Here is a 19,061-nt window from a genome sequence, read left to right as displayed (position 1 = left end):
CCTGGGGGCACAGCCGGCTTTCAAGGATTTGCTTTGCCCGTCAGCCTCAGCGGGAGTGCGTTGCCAGTTTGTAATTTCTGTGCTCGCTGAATCAGGGAGGGAGCGTTGGCAGGATTTTGATCCTTTTCACCCGGTTTATTGTGGGAACAGAGTTGCGAGCTGCGGCCCTCGCCTTTCGCCCCTAAGGTCGGTCCCTTTCCCTGCACGCTGCCCCCCCTTCCCCTGCTGTGCCTGCCGATGGGCCAGGTCACACAGCAGGGCAGCACCCGCGCACCCTGGGAGTGCTGGGCGGTGGGCCACGGGAACCGGCACGTCCCTCTCGCAGTCCTGCAGCAGCCTGAAAGAGTTCAGTTAAAAGGAAAAATGCTCCAACCTCTTCCAGCTTACCTTATTTCATTTTGATATGTAGATCCTGAGAAGGAAAAAAAAAAAGAAAAAAAAAAAAGAGATGTGTTTAAAATGCAGGAAACTAAAATGCCACCTACTGTAGAGCTGCTCTTAGAGCATGCACTGTGTTCCAGCTACCACAGGGGCATCTCCCCTCCCTGTTTACAAAATCGTGCAACGTCCCTGTAGAATAGCTTACACAGAAATTGGAAATTGGGCACGCAGCACTGAAGGTGTGCTTCAACAAAGAACCTCAGCTTAGGAGCTACACGTCATTGAAAGTTAACGTACTCCTGAAAAACGCGACCCCCTTGTAGTTAATGCGAGTGGCTGACACCGATTACTTTGGAACCAATTTATAAGAGAAACAGCAAGGTGAAAGTAAGGAGCATCTTAAGCAGGTCATGGTTAAGAGCGGGATCTGTCTGCTCACGCTTCTGCTCACACGGTCTTTGCACAGCACCAGAGCTGGCACAACTAGGAGGTTTATATCTAATTGAAGATACTTTTTAACATATAGACCAATTGTGAAGGTTCACTTACCTTTCTTCTTTAGGCAGCAGCAGCGTACAACGACCGCAATAATAATGATCAGAAGAATAATACCAACAAGTGAAAGCACAACTGCAAGTACAATAACCCACGTGCTTCTGCTGTCTTCACTGTAATCATTTTCTGTTAAATTAAATGGAGAAACATTGTACTATTAGAGCCTCAAAACATCCTTTTCAGAATATTTACCTTTTCTGCGAGAAGCTATTAACTGCTCGTTGATTATTTAACAAGGAGTCTGTGTTTTCCAAATGACAGACTCTGTATTTATGGATGGTGCCCAAGAATTTAAAATGTTTCCAAACAGAAATTCTTTATTGCAATTGTAACTTTCCCACAGCTACTTCTCTTCCGAAAAACACAGGGTTGCAATCTTCCAACCTAAACTTTATTTTGTAGATATGCTGGGCCTCCCAACACCCTTCGGAGACATTTGGGGTTGGGAAAAGGGGTTAAGATTCAATTTAGATGTCTATACTGCTGATATTAAACATCTTGCCTAGCTGCTCTTGTCAGTGGAGAGAAAATGGGTATTTTGGGCTACAGTTCATTTGGCCAAATGTGTATGTGTCCCTTTGGGTAAGATGAACAGCTCTGAAGAAGTGTCCATTTCTCCCCACAGACTACAGCGATAGTCTTAGGTGACTAGTACAGATGGAGATCTCTAGCCTGTAGATATGATTTTCTGATGAATCTCATCCTGGGATTTCTTTCACTGATTTCAGCAGGTGTTTGATTTTGGGACATACTTGGTAGGGCATCTGTTATCCACCTAAAAAGCAGCGAAGAGCAAAACCTGTAAAGAGTAGCACCGTTTGGGAGTATGCAGCGACTAACCCATCTTCACTACTGACGTTCTCACAACATTAACTTATTCCTTTGCCTTTGCTGTAATCTACAGAGTTAAATGAGGTGATTTTAAGACAATTCAGTATCTTGCTGAAATCGGTTGCTATGACCAGTTTTCCTACAGAGCTCTAACGTACCCAGAATCTTAAAAATATCCTGTATTTCTCACGCAGCCGAATGCACAAGGAAGATGTCGGTTCTGATTGCCACATCATCCTGCCCTTTGGTTTTGACCAAATATTTCAGAAGGAGCTCTAGTTTGGCTATCCTTTGAAAAGCAGCCCCAAAGTCATTTTGGCAGATGTTTAGAAACAAACTTCCAATCCAAATTACAGGTGTGAGACGCATCCAAACTTGACAAAACCCATTCTGTTGTACTGGGTTTATGATTGTCATTTCCTCATTAGAGGTCCCAGTTAACGACTGCATGGCCACATTTAGCTGGCAGCCTCTGGAAAAGGTACCGCAGCAATGTAGGTGACTGGTAGCTGCGCAGGGTCAGGGCTATGCCCCTGATGTGTGAACCAGCGTATCTGCTGGTTTACCTATGGCAGAGAATAAAGAAGTAAAACCTTTCTGTCTACAAATTTGCCTGGGCATGTGTTTGGGGTTTGGAGGTTTCAGACTGCAGAGATACAGGACCAGAGCCTCCTACAAAGCTTGAACCTCTGTTAGGAGTCTGCATTCTCCAAATCTCAGGTCATTATGATTAAGCGATTTGTTCCAGTCTTCTCTAATCCTAATGCTCAATCAGCACATTTTGAATTTCTTCTGACTACTAGAGAAAACAAGCACTCAGTAACCTGCAAACTAGTAGTTAATTCAGTAGGCTGTAATCAGTTGTGATTACAATTGGTGATAAACTTGTTCGTAATATTTTTATCTAGAAGTACTGCAACAAATACCTATATTCTATCATGTTTTGCTCCACAAAGCATGCCACAGGGATTTCAAGATGCCTAAAATATGAAAGACAGCTATTTAGCTATAGGGGAAAGCTTAACCTTAGTGTGAAGGGAGGAGCTAAACACACCTGCACTGGCCCAAACCTCAAGGCTGGCTGCCACACCAAGGCATTTTGCTCCCTGTCAGCTTCAGGTTACATGCCAAAAGAGGATCTACAGAGCTGAAGCGAGAAGGACAGGATACAACACAAACACTCCTGGCACTTCAGCACTGTAGTTTCTCCCTAGTTTTGGAGGATCCAGAAAGAAACTGGAGCTGGGACCAGCAGGTGTGAATGCAGGAGCTGCCAGCTCAACACGCAAGTGGGGGTGCAACAGAGGGGCACTAAGGCATGAGGGCATTAAACCCCTTTTAGCCCTATTAGTAAATCCACACCAAGTTACATGAGGTGCTTAGTGTGGACGAAGCCACTTCCTCATTCTATAGGACCCATCCTCTGCTGCTATCCTGACCTCTGGCTCCTCCCAAAGCTGCCCAAAAATTTACTTGGGCAAAGTATCTGCACAAAAGGGGATTTTCCCTGGCACATGCTGGTGACCAAGGAGAAATGAGAGACCGGCAAAAGCTGCACATCGCTTCTTGGCCACTTTGGAGCTTTCTGGCTGACTTAAAAAAGCGAAGGAAGATCAGGCTCAGGGCAGATTCCCTATCTTCATCTTTTGCAGACCAAAGGCCACATGAAGTCCACACTGACGCCAAAGAGAGCTTGGGCCCAGCTCTGGGACTCTGCCATGGACCCCATTTCCCAATAACAGCTCTGTGAACGCATCTGCTGGGATAACTCCATAGGAGTTCCCATATCTGGGGCTCAGCCAAACACCACTCTGAGTGAGGTAACTCTGGAGGAGGAGTGACTGACATAAAAATGCATCACCCCGTATGGAAAGGTCTGAGATTAAGACTGATCTAGAGGTGCAGGAAGGTAGGACATTCGTTGCCCAGGAGATGGCTGGCTGAAGAGGGCTCAGATTTTTGGTTGCAGTTCTTGTGAATGGACAGGTATTGCTTGTGAGGAACATGGAGGAATTCAATTCCTCAAGCTTTTAATGGAAGGCTGAAATTGATGTTACAGTAGTTTTGGGAAGGACTCCTTAGATGTTTGAAGCTAGTTGTATTCTTTCCTGACAACAGCTAGCTAAGGCTGAGTCTGTACATGAAAAGTCATACAAGCTCTGAGATTTCAAGTGTGATATATACATTATATATCTTCCTCTGTCGTAAATGCCATGTCTTTATTTCATTCTAATAATTTAAAGACTTCATATTCTCATATACTGACAAATTTTGAGTGTCTGCTGCTGCACAATGATTTTTCCAAAGAGAAATGAATGATGGTCCTATACAATCACTAATTATACACTAATTGTGCTTCATGACATCTGTTTTTCTCCTCTTCTGATTTACAATGAGTAGCTATGGAAACTGAGGGTGGATACCTCAGTACTTCACAAACGAGTAGGCAGGGGAATTTATTAATTTCCTCAGGATAGTTCTATTTTGCTTAGTCAGTAATTAGGAGCAATTTGACTACAAAAAAGTCATCTTAAGAATGGTGAAATGACCTTTTTCAACTGCATTACAAAGCAAGTACTTCTGAAAAAGGCTTGCTAATAATGACTCATACTTAAAATAAAAGGCACAGTTATTCAACCTCCTCGGTTGTTTATATGTCGAAACTTCTATACCAAACCCCTCATCAACCCACTATAAGAATATCTTTGTACGTGCCGTGTTCACCCATTACAGAAGAAGAATCAGTTCATCAAGAGAAGCTGTCAGCATGATCATAGAAGTTCACAATGCTCACCACATCATGAAAAGAAACGTGGATTTGAGGCCTTACTCTGTACAGAAGACAGCTGGGGATGCATAGACTCACTGCAAAAAAAGTCCATATAATCTATGCATTTCCCATACCACAGGATAAGGCTAATAAAAGGGATGTCACTGTATGGTGGACTATGTCACCATAGGTGGCAGTGTACCTATATCCAGTAACCTCAGCTCCCTGCCATGCAATTAGTGCTTCAAGTTTAGTTTGTCTTGAGGCTCCTCTACCTTACAGTTGACACACTTGGCTGGTCCCAACAGAGAAATTGTCTGGTATTGTCTCCCTCGTCTGCATTAAACACTGCTAAGCCACAGGGAGATACTTCCTCTTACTTGCTCTTATTGTGTTACGGTTTGGAAAAGAAAAACTTTTTGCATAGGATTCTGTTCGATTATGAGGCAGATCTGTAGTGAGTCTCACTTGCTTTGTTCCACGCTGGCGGCACAGATCAGATAAAATCATCCTTTTCCTGATAAACCTCCTAATGCTGTGAATGTGTTAAATTATGGAATTTACTATCATAGGATAAAGGCCACTGTCACTGAGGCCAAAGATTAGCAGCATTACAAAAAATGCTGACAATGTTAGCGAAAATATTTAGGGTTATCAAAGGTCTAACTGTTCTTGAGAGATTTGCTCAACGGCCATGCTTGGATTAAAGTAACCTTGAATTACCTTAAATAAAAGGCAATAAAAAGCAACCAAATGCACTATCCAAAGAATCCCACATATGTTGCTGCGGGACGAATTTTACCTTCCTCTAAGACGTGAAAGAGACCATATCAGGAAGAGGTAAGCAGGCCCAATGGCTCTTTGATCTAAGTAGACTTTGGGATAAAGCCCATGATACACAGCTTCTCTTGATGACCTGATCCTTGCTCTGTAATGGGTGAACACACCACGTACAAAGACATTCTTATAGTAGATTGATGATAGGTATACAGTATAGAACTTCCTACATACAAATGTTACCATCTGCAATTAGGTGCCAGCCTCAGTGCAGCCCTGGGGATGTTACCACCATACTACAATAGCTCCGTCACATCTGATCACAGCTCATATGGAGAACTTTCTATTTGCATCTGAAGTGCTAGTACCGAATTTATTCTGGGTTGTGTGTGCAAACAGGGAGTAAAATCCAGGGGGTTTTTCCAAGTCAGTGGTAAAACTGGTATTGAACATTATGGAGAAAAATTTCACCTGACGGTTTGGCTTTGAGTAAATGAGATTTAACAAATTATGTTCATATGGCAGGCATGGCCTAATCAAAGATATTTAACATCTAAATTGATTAGATGTTTACCTGGACAAGGAGCAAAGGCCGGTTTTCTTAGCAGTGAATCCATAGTAGGAGTCAGTGGCAGGTGTACTGCTTCGTTTGTCTTGCTCAGTCCTAAGCTGGACTTTGTGGTTCATTAGACTTGTACCAGTCCTCTCACAGATGTGAATTTAATCCTACCTATCAGGTTGTGACTATTGGGTCTTAATTCTATCACCTTCGCACATCTCATAGTATTTCATTTGCAAATACAAGACTTTTCAAAATAAAACAAAGCAAAACAAAACAAAGAGCACAGTTCTGAGAAAACAGTATAGGCAAAGTACAACAAACATTCACTTACCTATAGTAGAGTTGACAAAAATAACAGTTACAGTTGCATTCTGAGGGTTAGGGAGTGCTTCTATGTCAGCTAAACAAGTCAAAACCTCAGTGTCTGTCGGAGTCAAAGTTAGGATGCTCAGGGCATTGTGGAGGTCATTAGATCCTTGACTTTGCTGGGTAACATACTTCGACTTATCAATGAAAGAGTCGTTTGTCATCCAGGCAATGTCTGGAGCTGGAGCCCATCCTAAGGCTTCACAAACAATTTCAACTGTGCTGTTCTCTTTTACTGCTAAGGTGCTATTTTTGATGAATAAAGATCCATTAACTGTAGGAGGGAAAAGATGTTTTGTTCCTTCAGAATATTTGGCTGCATTGCTTTCCTGCTCATAGTTTTAAATCTTATCTTGCTGCCCAAAATTAGCTATGCCTTGAGACATGAATTTAAAAACAATCATTATTAACACAGATATACCGTATGCATAATATAAACTACAGATATTGCAACTTCGCAGACACGTTGTCCAGTATGTCTAAAGCACAAGTCTCGGCTTTCAGTACCTTCACAATAACAAGCAGGAAATTATACTTTTTAGCCCTCCTGATATATTCCCAGCTGAAGGACAACATAATGAAATAACAGTGTTTCTCTCTAAATTTTAAATATGCTTGGGTTTTATCAGGAAAGGTTTACGGGTAGATGATGAGATGTTCTCATTACATGGAGCATCTCTTTGAAAATGGATAGTGTCTGGTAGATCTTGCTTTACTGGCTGCACTCTGTCACTACTGATGCTTCAGAGAGGAGGAAGAGGTCTCATACACAGGGGCTTGATACACAGGAACTTTTTGTTCCTTGGAAATGGTAGCTTGCAGCAACAATCATATGAAGACTACCGCTTTGTGTCTCATTACTTCTACACGCTGTTAAATCAAACTCAAATAAGCTGGATACAGACTGATTCCTGAGTCAGAAATCAGGAAGGAGATCTGCCCTAAAGACAGCAGAAGGTTCATGCACAAAGATCCATACTGTTTCTAGCCAAAAGATCATTTTTGACTGACTGCTGGTGGGCCTGATATAACCTTCAGGCACTTTAATGCAATCCAATAAAGAATAAGAGATGTAACAGGAAAAAACAAGGGCAGTTCAAAACCTTGTTAATGGCACTCTGAATGTGACTCTGAAACCTGCTTTGACAGTAAAATTAAGACAAGGAGGACAGGAGGCAAAGGATGGTAAATGAGAGCATGTACTCCTTCACAGGGATAATTTGGGCAAGTCATCAGAGGATTCCTTTAAGTGCCGTATAATAAAATAGCTTTCTATTGATGGCTATACGCACCTTGAACAGAAAGAAATGCAAAGCTGCTCTCACTAAGTTGCTGGATGCTGCATTCAATTTTTCCAGAGTCACTCAGCTGTGTGTTGTGGATGATCAGCTCTGAGGTAAACCCATTGCTACTGGTATAATTTTGAGAGGTGAAGCGGTCTGATGTTTCAACAGCTCCTTGAGAATTGATGACAGTGAGGACAGGATTTCCATTGGACAGCCAAATGAGAATTACCCATCCCACCGACACAGTGCAATTGAAGTGGGCTTCTGAACCAGCAAGGACTGTTGCATTAGTAGGGCCATTTATAATAGAGTAACAAAAGCCAAGACCTGGAAGGAAGAAAAAACCACAGTCTGTAAATACATATACAACACCACCACCAAAGGCCTTTGACTTAATTTTTACTGCCAGCAATTTAAGGCTAAAAAGCCAGGCGCCCCGGTTCAAATAGTGTTATTCACTAGGAACACTGGGGTATTAAGCACTTAGTCATGTATCAGGAAAGACTGTTGATTCAGCTGAGCTGGCACTTCACCTCTGACAGTCGTCAGCACCTGATACTTTCAGGAAAAGATTATTGTCTCATTTTCTGTAATGCCTGTCAGTAAGTAGTCAAAAGGTATGTATGGTGAATTGAAATTGCAACTGAGTAATGTTAATCCCACAGCAGTAAACAGTGGTCAAATGCTACATTGTTATAATGGATCCCCAAGCCAATCACTACAGACCCAAGAAGTACAGGTTTATATAGATTAAAAGATCTTAAGCAGTTCAGAGATGGAGATGTACAATCTAATCTTTCAGCTCCAGCTTAGATTAAATGGTTTTCTTTAAAGATGCATTTGATTTTTGGTCTCTCCTCCTCCCACTCCAAAATCAACTAACTTTCTCTTTTCAGTGATTCACTAAAAAGCTCGCTTATCATTTTGCTGAAAGAAAAAAGTCCCACTTTTAAATCGGAAAATACATGAGTTCTCTAGACTTTAAATAAATAAAGGAGTATGTAACTGGTCCCTTTTCCATACCTCAGATTGCCACTGATTTTTTGCAGCCTCAGCATATATCCTTCCATGCTCTTTCCCCTATTCATCTGCCTCTTCCCTTATTTCTCATGCATGCATCACATACATCCTTCCCCACCTTCTCAGGCTTTCTGTTAGCCAGAGCTGCTGTAATTCATGAGTTTTTCTCTTTAAAAGGTAGTATGAATTTTGGCTACTATTCTTCAGAACTGAAAGCTCATTTCTAATGAAGGCATTCTGTTTTCCTTTCCTCCTCAACAGACCCAGGGCCTCCCGTTGCCCTCAGAGGAACGAATGTGCAGCTGTTGCCCAGGCAGATGGTGGATCCACTGCGCGTGGGAAGGCAGAAGCACTCGCTTCTACCAAGCAGAAAGTGAAGGAAGGATGAAGGCAGAGACCTTTTTTTCAGAGCAGCAGCTGTGACTTCAGTCCCTGAAATAGCTAGAGGAAATGGGTGCTATTTTGAAGGTGGGCAAATTTTAAAGTATTTCTCAGAGATGGACATCACTACCCTAGTCTTCATGAGGGACAAAACTTCAAACTGTAAGAACAACCCAGATTATTTGGTTGATGTCTTAGGGAACAGGACTTGAGAGAGCAGTGTTGTATGAAATCAGGAACCTACTTCTCTGGGTCTTTGTTCTTTGTGAATCCCTTTGGATTTTGGCTCAGTTCTCCAGAGTAGGCTATGTCCATGTGCAGTAGAGCAAAGGCACAGGTACTATTGATGCCTTTCAAGGAGGAGTAGCTGACCAAATGGCCATAGAGTAATTCAGGTTGGAAGTGACCTCAGGAGGTCTCCAGTCCAGCCCATCTGATAAAGCAGGATCAGTTCTGAGGTTGCACCTGGTTGCTCGTGGCTTTATCCAGTCAGGGCTTGAAAACCTCCAAGGATGGAGACTGTACAGCTTCTCTGGGCAACCTGCTCCACTGCCTGACTGTCCTCATGGGGAAAAAGCTTTTCCTTTTCTCCACTCTGAACCTCTTTTGTTTCAACATATGCCTGTTGTCTCTCGTCCTCTTGCCATTCACCACTGTGAAGAGCCTGGCTCCATTTTCTTGACAGCCTCCTTGCAGGTACTGGCAGGCTGCCATTAGAGACCCCGCTGCCGTCTCTTCTTCAGGCTGAAGAAGCCCTGCTCCGTCAGCTGCTCCTCACAGGACAAGTGCTCCAGCCCATTACCATCTTGTGGCCCTCTACTGAACTTGCTCCAGTTTATGAATGCCTTTCCTGTACTGGGGAGCCCAAAATGGTACGCTCTCATAAGCCAGTCACTTAACTAAGTCAGTGCCACCCACAGCCTTGCTGGTTGCAGGTGGAGTGGAGGGGGAGGGAGAGGACTGCCATTGCAGGCTCTGCTGTCACCAAGGTTCATCTCAGGGGACTGCCCGTGCTCTGTACACATCCCACCAGGCACAGCTCTTTCTCATCCCACACAGCTGCTATCGTCTCTTCACCTGCCTCTAAGCTCGGGTCTGCTCCCTTTTGGCCTAGTGCTTACCTGCACCTCACTGTGACAGAGTTGCTCTTTGATGGGGGCATTGAAAGGTTTCAGTGGCAAGGGACCCCAGGAAATCTCTAGCCCAACTCTCTGCTCCAAGCAGAGCTAACTTCACAGTTATGCCATTTGCACAGGGCCTTGTCAAGTCAAATTTTGAATATCTCCAAGGATGGAGATTTCACAAGCTCTCTGCAGACCAAGCAGTCCTGCCAGTGAGATCTACCTCACCAGTGTTTTTCACCACCTACTGGGAAACGTTCATGCTGAGGAAGCACCAGGACTGCCAGTGCTACCCCTAACGATTCAGGCTATAGTCTGCGTAATTACAGCAATTAGATACTACACTCCATAGCAGTCTAATTAAGACCCTGTGTCTGCAAATTTGGCCTGAGCATAAGTGTTCAATTATTTTCCAGGAGAAAGAAAGTCTGAAATGGCCATTGCTGCCTTGCTAAGAGTATTCAGGACAATGAAGTGATTTTTAAAGGTTTCATTCAACCCAGGTTTTGTACATTTTAGGTAGTTTATTCATTTATAGATTAATTACAATTTATTGAAAAATTCATTTTTCATTCAGTCAACAGCTGACGTGAGTACGGGAGAAAATGCTGTATTGTTTCACACAAAAGAGATGCTTGGTAGTTTTATAAATGGAAACAGAGCCCAATCTCAGTTACGACGTTGCAACCAGAGCCTTTGTGAACGGACCCAGGGCATAGGGTCTGTAACCTCATTGCTCCAATGTCAACATCATTCTCCAATTTGCAGATCACATTTAATCCTAGGCAGTGTATATCTAACCAGGTTTGTGCCAAGAATTGTTCTTTAATATAAATAGCTCCTCTCTTTCCTCCCACCCGCCACATGTATTTACAGACAAGAGCCTTTTCATTCTTTGTTTTGCAGGATATGCAAACCTATCTAACCAGGTTTGTGCCAAGAATTGTTCTTTAATATAAATAGCTCCTCTCTTTCCTCCCACCCGCCACATGTATTTACAGACAAGAGCCTTTTCATTCTTTGTTTTGCAGGATTATGCAAACCTAGCTCTCCCTCGTTCTTTGTATGATTGACTCTGAGTTCTCTCATGTTTACAAAAACCTTTACAAAAATTTTCCACCTTCCTGGGTTATGTTACCTCTGCCATGCACCTCATTCTCCAAAGTATATCTGCGTGTGAGCAATAAAACATTAAATGAAAAGCAAACTTCACTTCTACTGGTAGTTAATAAAGCCAGATAAGATACAGTAAAGCATATTTCTGTTCAACTTAAATGGCTCATTTTTTCCAGTAGCATTTATTCAAAGCTCTCTTCAGACTTGTAAAGGTGAACTGAAATGCTTGAAAACATGAAACAGCTTGAAGACGAACTCGGCAATCAAATCTATGTGCATACCTTAATACGTTGCTTTTTTTCCTCTCTTTTCTATTTGTCAGTTCTGAGTGTTAGAGATTGGCCACATATCTGTGGATGGCATCATTTACAGAGCTATGGGTTTTCTAATGAACGTGCACTGATGAAGTGCATTCTAGTGAGACCATTTGTCACATAATATGGCCCTCTTCCCTCATATTCAACATCTAGTTGTCATGATTTCTATTCATAACTTGTATTACCAAGGTTGAGACACTGTCCTAAGCTCAAACATGTCTTTGAATTATCTATTTTTTCTTGACTCATATTGTAGCCAGCCTTTACAATACTACTCCCTGTACATCTATGGTGTCTATAACATGTTCCTGTGCTGAGTTTTTTGATTTTTACACTTTGAATTCTTCCTGACTGGTTGAAGTGGTCATAAACAGCTACCATGATGATAGACACAGCCATGAACAAAATTCCTTAGAGTTAACACCAAAATCATTTAGTTGCTCATGAAACAGGAGCTGCAGTACTTATCCATACTGCTCTTCTTAATGCAAACTGATCTCTGTGCATTTGTAATTTATTTCTATGCCTGTGCAAACATTTTACTTTCTTAAGGAGCTGTGGTTTGCCACGGCTCTGAATAAATGATGTGACTTTCAGTACACTGCTAGCTGTTAATTAATAATTTGCTATGAGATCATGTCTGTGAGTTCCATTATAGTCTTGAAATTTATCCCTAAACGTGAATAATCAGTGATCATCAGCTCTAAAAATACATGGCTGATATTGCTTTTGTTTTCTTCAGACAGTCAGGACAGTATAGGCAGGTAGGTATGAGTTATTCCTTCATTTATCTAATATAATATTTTTTTATCAGTCCATAGGTATGGTAGGATCTACATCTTCTTCCACCAACCACATCTGCTGAAGCAATAGATGGTCTTTCACTGACTTCTGTGAGCTAGGGAACAGGTCCATAAGCCCTGTATGGGGATCCTATGGGCAGCAGGAGGACTGAGGGGTGGGACATAGCACAGCCTTGCCTCCATTTAGATCTAAGTAAAGCCCCAGCACAACCAAAAAAGGAGCTTCATGAGCCTCTCCACCTGCTGCCAAAACATTTTTGGTGGTTTTAACTTTACCTCTTTATCTTTTTGCTTTTATTTTTTATCCTGCAATAGAACATGGAGTCCTGAACCAACAGTCCGTTCCATTGTCCAATCCACGTACAAACACTGATAAAGTAACTCGTGTAAGGTCAAAGAGGACATTCATGACAGAAATGGGATCTAAACCCAGTTACCAGTGCTTTAAGCCAGTGCTGTAAGTCCTTTTGCTGGGCCTTGCTTCTTGCACTAAGGAGAAAATTTTAGTGCTAGTTTCATTTACATACTGCTTAAAAATACCTTGCAGATGGTTGCTTTTAGACAAATTAAGGTCTCAGGCTAGACTGTCATTGCACTTTACAGGAATTACGTGTTCTGCTTTTCACAGCTGGTTTAACATCTGCTTCCCCACACACAATCAATGAGGAATCCCACCCAGGCAAATATCATCTTTGCAATAGGGAAATGTTAGGCTGTCTTCATGATATTGCCTTACCCCTTGATTTTTGAAGAACAAAGCTGAGTTAGGACACCTTCTTTGAGGCACATGACTAAATGTTTATAAAGCAGTCACCAGTGGTGAAAGTTTGCTTAAACTGGTAAGTATGGTATTTCAGTTGCCTAGTCCTTCCCAACAGCATGCAGCATATACCAACCCCTTTATGAGCTGCTTATTCCCTCCTCTGTCACACAAATTCACTGTCACATCACTGGGGGCTTTGAAGAAACAAAAATGCATCTCGTTCCCTGGATGAAACCTGCACTGAGGGAACTTCATTTGCCAAAGAACCGCCCTTGCCATTTGTCACTGATGTTTTTTCTTCCTCACTTGAACTAACTTTAAAGGACCACTTTTTCATAGAATCATAGAATCATAGAATAGTTTGGGTTGGAAGGGATCTCTAAAGGTCATTTAGCCCAACCCCCCTGCCGTGGGCAGGGACATCTTCAACTCGATCAGGTTGCTCAGAGCCCCGTCCAACCTGACCTGGAATGTTTCCAGGGATGGGGCATCCACCACCTCTCGCCCTGCGCCCTGCTAAGAAGTTTGCCGCCATATTTTTCATAAGCCCGTCCTGATAGGCTGCAAGAAGGTCTCCCCGAAGCCTTCTCTTCTCCAGGCTGACAACCCCAACTGTAAAAAATTTCTTCCTTATATCTAGTCTAAATCTACCCCCCTTTAATTTAAAGCCATTCCCCCTTGTCCTGTCGCAACAGGCCCTGCTAAGAAGTTTGCCGCCATCTTTTTCATAAGCCCCCTTTAAGTACTGATAGGCTGCAAGAAGGTCTCCCCGAAGCCTTCTCTTCTCCAGGCTGAACAACCCCAACTCTCTCAGCCTTGGGGTTGTTCAGCATGTTTTTCATGCTGAAGGTTTCAGCAACAAGGGCATCGAGACATGGCTACCTTCTTTTCCTTCCCTCCTCTCCTCTGCTGACTCTGTCTTTCCTCTTTTATAAGTGACCAATTTGGATGCAGTGCAGTGAAGGACAGGATGGACTTATCCTTTTGCCATTATGATTCCTTTTCTTTCAGCCTCATTATCGTATTTCAAAATAATCTCCCCCTCTATATCCGTATCGCCCTTCCATAAACCCTGCCTTTTATCTTTCAGTTTTTGTGTCTAGTCTCTGTCTTCCTCCCTTCCTTCTCTGCTATTTCTGTTTGGATTTCCACATTTTTTTCCTTCCAGTCTGTTTTAAATTTGTTTTTCTTTTCATTCTTTCTTTAGTCTCCTGCTCACCCCACCTTACCTTCCGCCTTTCCTGCCTCATTGCTGGCCCACTGCTCTAGCAACAGCTCTGCAATAAATTGTTCTGGATTTGGTAAGATTTTTTTTCAGCACATCTCCAGTTTATTTCAAAAACCAACAACCCGGAAGCTGAGCTTTTTGAAAACCAAAATTTCCACCCACCTGCATACAAATCTCTCCACAGGAACAGAAGTGTGTCTTCCCATCTTTTCTCTTACTCACTGTTTGACAGCTGTCCCTTGCAGCCTCTCCTGGCTCTGCTGCTGGACTACTCCTCCTCTCCTCCTGCACTGTCTCTTGCCTCTAGTGGTGAGGGTCCCCAGGCTGGGAGCACCGCAGCAGCACCACCACCAATATCCTGGCAGCAGGCTGGGACCTTGCACTGCACGTCAGCTCTGTGGTCTGCAATACTATTGCTGCCAAAGAGCATGCTGTGCCCCTCCACGGGGATGCTCAAACTGGCTGTGCCATGCAGCCATCTCGGCAGCCTAGCCACACCACTCAGCCTTGTGACTCCTGGTATCCTGAGAGCAGCAATACTTCCTTCAAGAGCAACACTTGACTCTCCACAACACACTTTTTGTCTCTGCTTTGGGGTGTGCTCCCATGGCTGCCCCGCATAGTGTGGGCAATGCCTGCTACCCCAGTACAGCTTGCAGGTGAGGCAATAAAACACCCATTGCAGGGGTGTTTGACTAAAATCATTAGTGAAGGGTAATAGAAACCCTCTCAAACACATAGTACTCTGCTCTGGAAGCTTAGGAAGAGAGTGCAAGAAACAGAACAAATAAAAATTGAAACTTCCTTGTTATAACTTCTCAGTGTCCAAAAATAAGAGATCTAGGGACTTCCAGAGCCAATGATTGCATTGCATCTACCCTCCATGATATTTATTTCTAACTTCTTTCAGCCTGTTCGTAATTTGGTATCCCCCATATCCAGTGACCATGAGCTTTACTATTTAATTACATACTGTGAGGAAAAGTACATTCTTTGGTTTGCCTTAAACCTTCTTTCTGATAGTTTTACTGGTTGCCACTACTTCTTTTTGTTATGGAAATTGTGAAAAAACATTTCACCATTCACCTCCATATAATTAATTATTTTAATAAATCTTTACTATTTCTTCTTTTTCACAAGCAGAAAAACATCCCAGTCTAATGAAGGCCTCCTCATACCTTTGATCACCTCTGTCACACTTTATACCTTTCTCAGACGTAATATGTCCTTTTTGAAATGGAAGGGCTAACAAAACATCCAGTATTCAAGATATAAGTTTTCTGCGGATTTATATAATGCCATGTTTCATTGTATTTCCCTTGCTGAAGACACTAAGTGGTGAAATTTTCTCTCTTTTTCAGCAATTTACTCTCTTTCCAAGATATCTATTCTTTTCCCCCACCAGACATCTTCAGTTAAGTGATGCTTTGCATTGAATGTTTTCTGCTCCTTTATTACTTACTCACTTGGCATCGTGACATTTTCTGGCAAATCTTCCTAGTCTCTTTTTGGATTTGGCTGCCCTAAGTAATTCTGCACCACCTGCAAAGTCTGCCACCTCACAGTTCACTCCTCTTCACTAGGTTGTTTAAGAGCTTGTTGAATACCACACATCCCTGTGCAACTCCACTGGGAACACCACTCTGCTCAGAAAACTCACCGTTTATTCCTGCATTGTGTTTCCTTTCACCAGTTATTAAGCCATGACAATACCTTCCCTCTCATTCCACTGCAGCTCTCTCCTTTCAGAGCCTGTTAAAACCCCAGCTAGACTATAATAAAAAAAAAATAAATCAGCCTTGTGTCCATTACCCAACCAGTCACTTTATATTCACATTTTCTTTAAAGCTCTGCCATCACCTTTTATCTGAATTCACTTTGAAACTCAGGCATGTGAAATGTAAATTGGAGGCAAACTAGCAAAATGATAATTTGCACGTATTTCTGGAAGCAAAATCAGCTGCTGATATTGAGTTCTCTACAGATGCCCCCTCAAAAGCATTCCCAAATAGACAGGAGGAAGAAGAGCGCGAGGAGAGGGAGAAACAAGTGGGAGATCCCTGCTCACTGGAAGTGAGAGAGGACAGCCTCCCCACCTCCTCGCCACCCCATCCACTGCTCACTCATGCATACTGAAGCCCACTCTAAGCCATCAGATCATTCAGGCTTGAAATGCAAACTTAACCATTTCAAACATTTTAAATAATCCCCCTTTGGGACTGACTGTTCAATCTGATATCACCAGTAACTGTCATTTACACAGCTTTAAAATTAGTTCACACATTTTGTCCACGGTGGCTCATTTCACGGGTTATGAATGTGTCCTACCTGGTAGCGAGGCAGTTAAGATGAGAGGAATTAAAATGAGTTGCTGGAACCTCTCCATTGGAGCATTCTCTCCTGGTCCCTAAGGCAGAAAGCCACCAGCGGTCACTGCATACTTGAGAAGAAGCTGAAGGACAGAACTTATCGAGAAACTCGGTAATGAGCTGCTGCTTTGCGTCCTGTGATAAAATGTGACTTTATGTGACCTGTATTACCAACAAGGGGAGAAGATTAAATGAGGGAGGGTTTGGAAGGAGACCAGTATCTTTTCTCAAAACAACTGTTTCAAAACAAGTAGAGGAGCTTTCTTCAGCAGAGAAACCTGCCCCTATGGACCTTGCATCTCTCACGCCCTTAGTCCCTCCTGGCTATTACAACACTACTGCTTCAGGATTGACTGTGTCAGGAGAGCTCCATCTGCATCAGCAAGATTAAATGAGGGAGGGTTTGGAAGGAGACCAGTATCTTTTCTCAAAACAACTGTTTCAAAACAAGTAGAGGAGCTTTCTTCAGCAGAGAAACCTGCCCCTATGGACCTTGCATCTCTCACGCCCTTAGTCCCTCCTGGCTATTACAACACTACTGCTTCAGGATTGACTGTGTCAGGGGAGCTCCATCTGCATCAGTAAAGTTAATCATGAGCAGCTGGGAAAACTAATTATCTAAGCTGCCCACAATTGCATGTGTATTGTGGGTGCACCATCCGTGCCGCCGCTGGCGTCATGGCAGACTAATGAACCCTGTGCTCCATCACTTACTGTCATGCAGGGCAACTGCACAGGGCGCCAGCTGCTCTCTTGGGGTCGGAGGGGAGCAGACCTCTGTACGGAGGGGTTGTTACCCCCACCTCGGGAAACCAATGCCTCCTGTGCCAGGCAGCCTTCGGGAGAGGAAGCGGGAATATATCCCAATGCGCCGCTACACACAGAAAGTTTGTTTTGATGTCTTTCTGTGTGCTTTACTCCAAAACTAGGATTCCTATTCATACTTTTCCAGGCAGAGCCTGGTACCATCATTGCTGCAGCAGTCCCGTCAGGCCCTCGCCGCACAGGGGCCACCGCAGCTGGGAGGAACAGCTCCTGCCACCCTGGCCTCTCCATCCCACCTGCCTTGGGGCAAGGATGAGAAACACAAAATCTCCTCCCAGCTCCTCAGGCTGAGTGCCCAGAAAGGCTGCTAGTGCAAAGAGTGTCCCCAGAATTATTTCTCTGAACCCGAGAGTGCCTCTTACACCCCAAAATAAAACACCACCAGCTCTCCACCATGGTCAGAGATAAGATACAGAGCTTGGGTGGGAGCCATCACCTTACTTCTGCATTTTCTGCTTTTCCAGCATTTGTGATTCACTTGTGTGATATTCTTCTCCTCCCCCTCAAACTATGTGGGAGAGAGTTTGACTGCACTGCTTGGTTTACAAACGTCTCAGCTAGGAAATTGAAGCTTGCCTTCATGAAAGGGACTCGGGTCAAAGGATGTGGTTTTGTGGCCAGCCCAAATTTCTTGTCAGGAAAGTGTTTTAGATTTCAGGGGTGTTCTTTGTGGCAGGTCTGTGCAATGCATAAATACTAGTATCACCACAGAGGTACCCTGAGTTTCCTGTAACAAGCATACTTTTTTAACCGCCCTTTCACTAAAACCAAAACCACACCAAAGCACAAAACACAAAAGCCCTGGCCCGGCTGTTTTGCTGCCCTTAAGCAAGCAGTTCATTTTGCAGTTTTGTGTGAAGAGCCTGCATTAATTCCCAGCAGGGCTTTTGTGAAAGCAGCGGTGGTGGGATGGCACAGGGGTGGGTGGCAGTGCCTCTCACGGCGTCCCCGTGTGGGAGGAATGCCCCGCGTCCAGACCTTCCCTGCCCGCTGCACCACTGCAACCAACAAAAAACATTTCTGCTGTCTTTCCAAACATGTTCAGCTGCAGCATCAAGCTGTATTGGAGCTCTGTTCACTGCTCAGTGCTTTAGGCAGGGGGTCTCGCTGAGTTTACTGCAGCAGTTGTGACCTGACTGGCTCGGCTGGCAGCTTGCTCTGCGTTTTCCCATTTAGCAAGCTTTCAGTCAAGCCCTGTCAACTAATCAATGTCTTAAGCCGAACCTGTGTGCTGATTTCTTCACGTGCATGTTGGGAGGGGGGCTAGTTTGTAGGCTGGTTTGGGTTTGCCCAGTGCATTTTGAAAGGTTTTGGTTTTTTCTCACCTCCACGTTTCGTATGTGGAGGAGTCCCCAGCAGGCAGCAGGGGTGAGAGGGTCACCATGCACAGCTTGGAAGGATTTCTCCTTGCTCTGTCACTGTGATAGCTCTCAGCACGTACACAAATCAGTCAGTAGTTTTTAAGAGTTAGTATTATCTGTCATATGAAGTGAAACAGCCCAAGTAAAGCACCAGGAAACAAATCCAAAAGTCAGGGCCATGTCCTTTTCCAGGAAGCTGTGATCCCAGGCAGGATCTACAGGCCTGGCG

The 19,061-nt window shown here is 43.5% G+C and overlaps 1 protein-coding gene across 1 annotated transcript in view; it reads right to left on the bottom strand.

Annotated features, from left to right (window-relative positions):
- IGSF5 (immunoglobulin superfamily member 5) overlaps positions 1-16,663 on the bottom strand; it is a 24,899-nt gene extending 8,236 nt beyond the window's left edge. The window contains exons 1-5 of the mRNA XM_009283088.1: positions 16,606-16,663; positions 7,535-7,855; positions 6,208-6,516; positions 931-1,062; positions 388-412 (exon numbers count right to left, since the gene is read on the bottom strand). Coding sequence (XP_009281363.1) covers positions 388-412; positions 931-1,062; positions 6,208-6,516; positions 7,535-7,855; positions 16,606-16,663 — 845 coding nt within the window. The remainder of the gene's footprint in view (positions 1-387; positions 413-930; positions 1,063-6,207; positions 6,517-7,534; positions 7,856-16,605) is intronic.
- Positions 16,664-19,061: the final 2,398 nt, after the last annotated feature.

The sequence above is a fragment of the Aptenodytes forsteri genome, unplaced genomic scaffold, assembly GCF_000699145.1.
Source record: "Aptenodytes forsteri isolate BGI_AS27 unplaced genomic scaffold, ASM69914v1 Scaffold2, whole genome shotgun sequence".
NCBI lineage: Eukaryota > Metazoa > Chordata > Aves > Sphenisciformes > Spheniscidae > Aptenodytes > Aptenodytes forsteri.
The sequence above is the reverse complement of the archived record's forward strand: the minus strand, read 5'-3'. Positions and strand labels throughout refer to the sequence as shown.